At 49.4% G+C, this 8,875-nt stretch overlaps 1 protein-coding gene across 1 annotated transcript; it reads right to left on the bottom strand.

Moving 5' to 3' along the window:
* Positions 1–2,544: 2,544 nt before the first annotated feature.
* FJX1 (four-jointed box kinase 1) lies at positions 2,545–8,663 on the bottom strand. Its single transcript, XM_086338665.1, has one exon. It carries the CDS (start codon positions 4,775–4,777, stop codon positions 3,464–3,466), a length of 1,314 nt encoding a protein of 437 aa, XP_086194791.1. The 5' UTR covers positions 4,778–8,663; the 3' UTR covers positions 2,545–3,463.
* Between the last annotated feature and the right edge of the window lie 212 nt (positions 8,664–8,875).

The following is an 8,875-nucleotide window of genomic DNA, read 5'->3' as shown; positions in this document are numbered from 1 at the left end:
ATCCGAAGACAGGAGGGCAAGCACTCTTAATAGAGTTTAGAACTATGTCATTGACAAAGTGCATTAATCAACAGTCAAATCCAGAGAGTAAAGGTCAATTGCCTACTTTCTCTTGGCAGAAGGAATTGGGAGGAGGATTGTTCTTCTTGCAAAGATTCATCACTTTTTGATGCTTTCCAGAAGTGGTGATGGATTTTCAATGAGCCATCTACTCTTGAAAAAAAGCACCCTCATATATTTGCAGTGCGGCTGCCTTTGGTGCAGAGGGTCTGCTTGGGTCCTGAAACCACCCACTCAAGCTCATACAGAAATCTAACCTGTGCCCCTGGCCATAGGATCCAGTGCTTTGTTCAGGATCGTATGCTAGAAGAGGGTTCTCAATCATTTAAAAATTAGCTTATCATTAATTTCAAAAACTGGACCTGTATTCGGAAACTTCTAAATTTGACTTTGATAATGAAAATTAGTAGAAATTTACTGAACTGTAAGAAAGGCAAGAGTTTTTGTTTTTTTAAAGAGCAATAGGAAGTGAGTTGTTTTTTTTAAAAGTACCTCTATGTATCCTTATGTTTTCTATGTTAACATTTAAATCCCACAATACTCTGATTGAATCTCCATTTCATAGATGAGAGAACTAAATTAAATGACTTGCTGAAAGTAAATAGGTGAGGGAGAGAATTCAGAATATAGTCTGCCTGCAGAACTCATTACTCTTTTACATCATGCTACAGCCTGAAAGTTTTTCTTTTTTTTTTTCTTCATCTGAAAAATGATTTGGTCCTAGCAGCATTCACTGACCATGCCAAAATGTTAATTGATCTTTTCATGTCACAGCCTACGGATTATCCACAAGGAATAGCAACAGTTAAAACCTCTTCTCTGTAATTTTTTGGTTCCCTTAACAACTCCACCATGTAATTAAACTTATTTCTCAAACAGGCAGAAATGGTTCACTAAAGAATCTGAGAAGAACTGTTTAAATTACGCTTAGTTTCTTGCCCTGAGTTAACCATGGTCAAGTCTGGGCTTGGAACTGGAGTTCAGGAGGAATGTAGAGAATGCTGCTGGCCCAGAGTGTACCAGTACTGAAGTTAAATGGGAGTCAGGGTGTATTTCCTGTACATCTGTGAAACTTCTAACTTCGCTCTGCCCATGGTTTTTCTCCTTGAACATGTCGGGTAAACATGTAGATTGCTGAATATTTATCCTTTTCTTGGAGCAGCCTCTATTGATTTGGGCAGCAAATCTCACATAGTTATTAATCATCAGAAATGGAAAATGTTTCTTTTTGAAAGATGTAACTATCAGAGGTTTCACATTAATGTCTTGAAAAAGATTTCCCATTATCACTACCGTCTGCGGCTGTATTATGAAAATATTTGGCTTACACCACAAAGTTTATGGACTCTTTTTTTTGAGTTGTCTTAGCAGAGGCACTGAAACATAAGGATGGCATTAAATGGTTAAACTACACACTGTGTTGTAATGCACAGTGAGATGGGAAACCCAGAGATTTAATACCATCATGAGTCTATAAAACCCCAGGTTTACAAATGCAAGTCAAATAAAAATCTATTAAAGTAGCCAAAAGTTGCTTTGAGTTAAGAGGTCGTTAAATAAAAAGAAGATAACAGGCAAGATTATTTGGACCCACATGTCAAATAAAATGCCAAGATAAAACACCAAAGGGCCATTGCAAAAATACATTAATAAACTGCCTCCCTCCCCTCTCTCCTATGGGTCAAAACGAAGCTTAAGAAAATACAAAGATGTTTTCTAAGTTTGAAATCTCCAAGAAGTTAAGGGTCCACATGCCATATACAAAGTACTACACCCTTTCCTGGTCTGACAATGGCTTCTCTGAGGGGACCATGCAGTTAGTACCTGGGGGGGCAGGACAGGGAGGAGGGCTGGTGGGGGGTATTGACCAGTACAATCTCTTAAGAGAGCTGGATGAGTCCAGATGTTGGAGAGTATGATCTCCTGGATGCAATGGAATTTATGCTGGGAGATTAACGAGAAGAATTAATTTATGACTCTCTCTACCTGTTTGCAACATGTGCTCAACTTATTATCGGTACACATTGAGTTGCACGGTAATTACACTGCTGAAAATCAGGTGCAACACAGGACCACGGTAGTTAAGCTTAAGGGGGACGGGCATTTGTCATATTTTAGTCTGCACATCTGGTTCTATCATATTTGCCAAATGATTAATATAGGACTTTATTACAGTGAAATCCTTTTATATCAAAGTTTTATTTGCCAGGAAATAGAATACTTTCCTTCCATGTCTTTTTCCACCATCCCCCACATTCTCTGCTGAACTCTGAAATTTCTAGCACTAGGATTCATTTGAGTGAGCAGGACAGGGAATCTGCTCTTGCCTTTGTTCAGCTCTCTTAAGTTCTGTGGTCACAACTGGGATATACATGCGTCCTTTGTTGTTAAAGCACATCCACAAGGGAGAAATCCTAAAGCTTATTCAAAAACCAGGTAGGATGTCAGATACCTCCAATAGTTAAAACCACAGGAATTAAATTCTAAATTTTAAACTCCCTTTTATTGAAATATAAGTTTGTTTAGTATATTTACACCACACTTTATGCACATATATACATAGAAGGCAAATTCTGTCAAATAAAAAAAAAGTTTTTCTTAATAAAAAATTAAAATAAAAACAAAGTAAAGTGCATAAAACGGATTTCTTTTCCTTCCGGTGAACATCCTCATTGTCAAAATGTTGGCCGGTTGGGAAGGGGGAGGGATTAGAAATTCATCCTTTGACTCCGTGCACACAGGCAGTCCTGCATTTGTAGCCTTCAGGCCAAGGCGACAAGCTGTTAAGGAACAGGTCAGACAAACTGCCAGGGACTGCAGGACTCCCCCCATTCTGTAGGTCCTGCTCCCTTTGTCCTATCGGAGCGGTTCCCCAGCTCTTAACAGTGACCTCACCATCACGGAGCCGGAACAAAGGGAGAACACGGGAAGGGGGCTCCACCAGCCAGTATCAGAGCCCTGCTGCCGGGCCACCAGCGCGGCGATCGGTAGGAAATTGCAGAATTAGCTCAATGGCTCCAATAGAAGTTTTCCTTTTTCGGGAAGGGAAGGGGCGGGTGGAGGGGTTGCCAAGGAAGGGGCTGTATCTTCTACTGAGACTGCCACCCGGGGGCCAAACTCCGGCAGCAGCCAGTTTCTTTGGATGCAAACTCCGTGCTGGCACAGGGAAGAATCCTTTTATAGGCTGGGTGAGCTCATCCTCCCAGAACTTTGAAAGGAAACTGCTTGGGACTGCGAGAAAAGGGCAGGTGGGTGAAGCGGAAGTTTTTGGTCGCCTTCGCGCTCGGGTCTCCGGCTGGGCGTTGGCCGGCTGGTCCGCAGGAGGTGGCAGAGACGACGGCCCTTCCCCCCATCATCCATCCCCCAGCCAGGGGTCTCACACTCTCTCTTCCACCGGGTAATGCTAAGTCCCGGGTCGGCGGCCGTACTTAGCCTTACAGTGCAAAATGTGCTTGGCAAGGAAGTCGAGGCGGCGCTGCAGCAGCTGAGCGTGGGGGTCGGCGAGCGCGGCCAGCTCCGGGAAGCGAGGCTCGTGGTGCTGGTAGAGGCGCAGTAGCCGGGCGGCCGCGTCCTGGCCTCGGTGTAGCTCCAGGACGCGCCGCGCCGTCCGCTCTCGGAACACGCACACAGACTGCAGCAGCGGCTCGTTATATTTGTCCCACATGCCCGCCACCCGGTAACCGTGCACCAAGCCCGCCTCGTTGTCCAGAAAGACCAACGCCCCGCCCGGGCCGCGGTGCAGGTTGCTGGTGGCTCGGTGCATGACCCGCGGGTCCCACTGCAGGCTGAAGAGGTTGCTGACTAGCCGGTCGAAGTTGGCCGTCAGGTAGTCGAAGAGGATTAAGTCGGTCCATTGCACCAGGTCCACCAGCTCCGCCCGGCTCCGGTTGGCCAGCTCACCCCCGGCGGCGCGCAGGGGCCGCAGACGGCCGTCCTCGGAGCGCCAGGGCGCGGGCACCACCACGTCGGTGAGGTTAGGCAGCCAGCGAGTCAGGCTTACCACGCTGCCTTCGGTCCAGTGAGCGGCACGAAGCTCCTCCCGCACCTGAGCCCACTGGGCGCCCCGAGCCTCCACCCGGGCCAGTGCCAGCGGCGGCACGTGGCGCTGGAGGCCCAGCAAGCGCGCCAGGTAGTAGGACAGGGCCTCGCCCTGGATCTGCTCCGGGTTGATGCCGTAGCGCACGCAGGCGCGGGTGCCGTCGGCGAAGCGGGCCAGCCGGTTGGAGCTGCGCCCGCAGCCCCCGCGCTCCAGGGCCACCACCCGGGCGCGGCGCGCCGCCTCCAGCCACGCCGCCGCCTGGGCCTCCGAGAAGCCCCGGGGCACCTGCTCCTCCAGGCCGCGGCTCCAGAAGACGCCCCCGTGCACCGCGGCGCGTTCCTCCGGCCCGGGCCGCCCGGTTGGCACGTGCCGCCTGCGCTCACCCGGGGGCTGCCCGGGCGGGCCGTCCGCGCCTGCCGCCAAGGTGAGCAGCGCCCGGAAAGTTTTCAGGGAGCCGCCGCGGGCGTCCCGCGCCAGGGGCGGAGGCAGAGGAAAGCGAGGCGCGGGCTCCCGGACGCCGCTCCGGGCCAGGTGCCGCGGGAGTCCGTCTTCGGGCGGCCGGGAGGTGGGTAGCCCGGTCCTCGGCGGCAGGAGTCCGCCCCACAGCGTCAACAGCGAGCCCAGCGCCAGCAGCCAGAGCCCGGCGGTGGCGGCGGCGCCCCGCATCCTCCTGCCCATGCTCCGCGGCCGCGCCGGTGCCGCCGCTGCTTCAAGCCGAGCCCCGGCACCCGGGTCCCGGTGGCGAGGCGGGCCCGTCAGCTCGTTGGCTCCGGGGCTCCGGGCGCCTCAGCTCCATCGCGGCTGCGGGGCTCTGCCTAGCGCTCCGCCCGGCACTGAGAACTCGCCTGGCTGCCGCTTCCCAGCTGCTTTTGTATTTCGCTGTGAGACCCTCCGGCGGGCGCGATTCACAGGCGCCCGGACCACGTGGGAGCGAGGGCGGGGGGAATCCCCCTCCCCCTCCTCCGCCGCCGCTCCCCGCCCCCCACTCCTCCGCCCGCTTTCCCTCCTCTTCCCCTTAAAGCGGCGATGGCTCCTTCCAAGCGGGAGCAGCGGCCCCACACTCAGTCGGGGACTTAGGGGCCGGAAGCTGGAAGCCCGGCTGCAGGCGCCCGCGCGGGGGCGTGGGAGCAGGCGGCACGGAGCTGGAGTCGCGCGGGGTGGGAACGACGCGCCGCTGGCTCTCATCGGGGTTGCAGTGGGCGCGGAGTCCCTCCTGCAAAGTTCAGAGTAACCCCCAATCGAGCTCCGGGCGCCGCCCGGCGTGAACGGGGGCGGGTCTTCTTGCCTTGTCCGTTTCCAACGGTGTGATTCACCCTGCCTTATGTAAATCCCGGGAGCTCTCCGAGCCACGGAGGATGTGACTCCAGCCGGGTTAGAAGAACCATCTGTAGCAAACAACTTTGAACCGACACCGCCTTTCCCGAGCGCGCTCACTACCCTGGTCCTGTGTGATTTGAGATTGGTCGCTCGCCCTTTCCCGAGGGACTCTCTGGGAATTCGACCTCACTGTGCAAGAACACCTAGGCAGGTTTCATTCAACAAAGCGTCTGTCCTCGCTTCTGGACACGGAGCAGTAAAATCCACAGATGCGGTACCCTGCTCACCGAGCTCACAGTCTAGGGGGATGTTTAGGTTGCCATGACAGGCTTACAACTCAAGATCCGACCTAGTCCAGGGGACCGGGCCTTAGAGACGGTTTCTCTTAAGAATGACACGATTCGGCTCCTGGGGACACAGAAGGGATCGGGCTTGCACAGGACCACAGAGGTAGTAAGTGAAGAAACAAATTCAAACGGGGGTCTCCAAGTAGCCTGCCGCTTGATTTTCCCTCTATCAGGAAAGTTCACCATTTTTAGTCAAGTGGCCAGCATTCTTTTTAAAGGCTCACTGTCATTTAGTTAGTCACTTTATGCCCCACGTGTGATTTTCAATTCAACAAATGAAAAAACAACAACCATACCGCATTTGACTTACTGGTTTAATGGTTTTAAGGGAAGAAGTGTTTAGGGAAGAGGGTGGAGGAGCAAAAAAATAATAATAATAAAATGAAAAACAAAACCAGCAAACCACATTGCCTTCCAGACACTTTTTGGGTTCAGTCCACTAGGAAAGTTATTGGATAAGAACTGGCTCTCCCTCTCAGCTCTGTGCATTAGACTCTGTCCCAGATCCAAACCAAGATTCTCAGGTAAGACACAAGATGAGGGGTGGGGCTGGATTCCACCTCGGAAAGCAAGGGTTTGATATCTGTTTCCTTTCACATGTTTCTCTTGCCTTTATCCCCCGCATCAGATGCACATGGGGGTTTTCAACTGAATCAGTGCATCACCTGGTACTGATTATACTGTATTTGCCAAAAAATGAACGTTCTAGTTATAGGGCAGGCACCCTAAGGTTTGTGACTAAGTAGAGGCATCTGAAGACCACATCTAAGAATTCCAGAGTTGCCCCAGTATACCTTCAAGTGTTTCCATATTGACTGAAATGCGGGGTTTTGGTTGAATCTCTATATCATGCCTTTATATAGATCTTATCTGATGATGAGATTACTATTGCTGTACTATCTTACTTCATTCAAAGGTACCATCTTCCTGTTCTGTGCAAGGTCCTTACCCTCATCTTTCCCTAGAAGGCAGAGGACTATATCTTAACAACTTTCTATTTGTCTTACCAAGTAGCATAGTATATTGCACTAAAAAGTTGCTCAGTAGCATTTAATTTTTTGTCTTTTGGTTTAACTTCTGAGAATTTTTTTTTGGAATGCCTTGCTTTCAGCTTGGTTGTAAACTATAAGCAAGATCTCCACCTTGTGGGCATAAGTAGAATATCATCTAATTAGAAAAGCATACATTTTCAACAGGCCGGTTAATGGCTTAAATCTGAGAATATTACTTGACTACCCTGGCCCATGCCATGTCCTGGGGGCTATGGGGATATCCAAAGCAGTTAGTGTCACTGTCTTTTTAGCTGTTAACAGAAACTATAACTATAAGGGATAGTTCACTATAAACTCTATGAGGAGTCTGTCTTATCTTTTATGGCTGTCTGGCACAATACTTGGCACTTAGTTGGTGTTCAGTAACGCTTAATAAATCATTGGAATGTTAATGAGATAAAGCTCTGCAAGTAGCATGTAACAAGTCATTAAAAAAAAACTGCTTACCATTAAAAGATACAAAATAAGAGTTTTCATTCATAAAAGGGGAAAAAAATTGGTGAAGGATCCACTTCATGAAAAGAAGAAGCACATGATTTTCAGGCTAGGAGGGCTGACTTCAACCCAGTCCCAGAATCTTCCGATCACATTACTGGTATTGATAAAGAAACTGAAGACTTGAAGCAGTCAGCTAAGACCTTGCACCTCAAAACACGGACTGACCCTATCACAGCCAGTGGCTCAGAGACATCGGACTGAATGCACTGGGTTCCCGAACAGGAAGCACTAATAGAAACTTGAACAAATGCATTGAAATGCAGAATTACAGAAAGCTGTAGGAATAAAAGAGAAACAACAAACCCAAAGTAGAAGGCAGTTTAAGTGCATTATGTAAGTTATTGTTTTAGACAGTGTTTAAAAACACTTCTCTGCTTGTAAGAGGAAGACACTCCCATTCTCCTCTACTTTCTGGCATGAGGACACCCCTGACTGCCGTCCCCCTGGGTCTCCCTGGGACAGCACAAGGCACTGTCCACTACAATGTGTGACCGCAGGCTGGCCCTTCTGGCAGTTTCTTAGGGATGAGGGGAGGTGCTGTTCATCTGTTCCTACACAAAAACCTATTTTCACTTGGAGAACTTTCCTAACAATCCTCAGAGCTTCTCCCTGAGCCTCAGCTTCCAACTGCTTCACACTTGTCCACAGTCCTGTTAGAAGAATGATTTGTCTCATAAAAGAGTGCCTGCTGGAGAAGAGAGAAGAGGTGGAGTTGAGGGGTGGGTGCAGGGCAGCAGGCTGGGGGTTGGGAGGTTTTCTAAGTCCAGCATTTCCTCTTAGTGGCTAATTATTTCCTATGTCCATGAGTACCAGTTTCCACATCTGAGAAATGAGGATGATAAACCCTACCTACCTCATATGGTTGTTGTGAAGTTCATGTGAGATGTTACTAATAACCATAACAACATTAACAGCAAATGCTTATCGAGCACTTATTATGGGCTAGGCACAGGTCTGAGCTCTGCACATGTGTTCTCCTTTCACCATCCCGACAACTAGTCTTGTTCCCACTGTACAGATGGGGAAACCAAAGCTTAGCCAGTAACTGGCCTGAAGTTACACAGCACGTAAAGTTGAAGTTAAATCGCTCAGTCGTGTCCAACTCTTTGCGACCCCATGGACTGTAGCCTACCAGGATCCTCTGTCCATGGGATTTTCCAGGCAAGAGTACTGGAATGGGTTGCCATTTCCTTCTCCAGGGGATCCTCCCAACCCAGGAATCGAACCTGGGTTTCCCACATTGTAGACAGACACTTTACCATCTGAGCCACTAGGGAAGTCCACATAGCAAGTAATGATGAGGCCAAACTCTTGGGAAATTATAAACTACTAAGAAAATGACAGATATAAAAAAAATTTTTAATTAAAGTAAACTCAACTGTATGCAGGTCAAGAAGCAACAGTTAGAACTGGACATGGAATAACAGACTGGTTCCAAATAGGAAAAGGAGTACGTCAAGGCTGTATGTTGTCACCCTGCTTATTTAACTTACATACAGAGTACGTCATGAGAAATGCTGGACTGGATGAAGCACAAGCTGGAATCAAGATTGCCACGAGAC

This window comes from Bos grunniens, chromosome 15 (genome assembly GCF_055505025.1).
Source record: "Bos grunniens cultivar Pamir isolate PY7600 chromosome 15, Bosgru_T2T1.0, whole genome shotgun sequence".
Lineage (NCBI taxonomy): Eukaryota > Metazoa > Chordata > Mammalia > Artiodactyla > Bovidae > Bos > Bos grunniens.
This window is presented reverse-complemented; position numbering and strand designations above follow the sequence as displayed.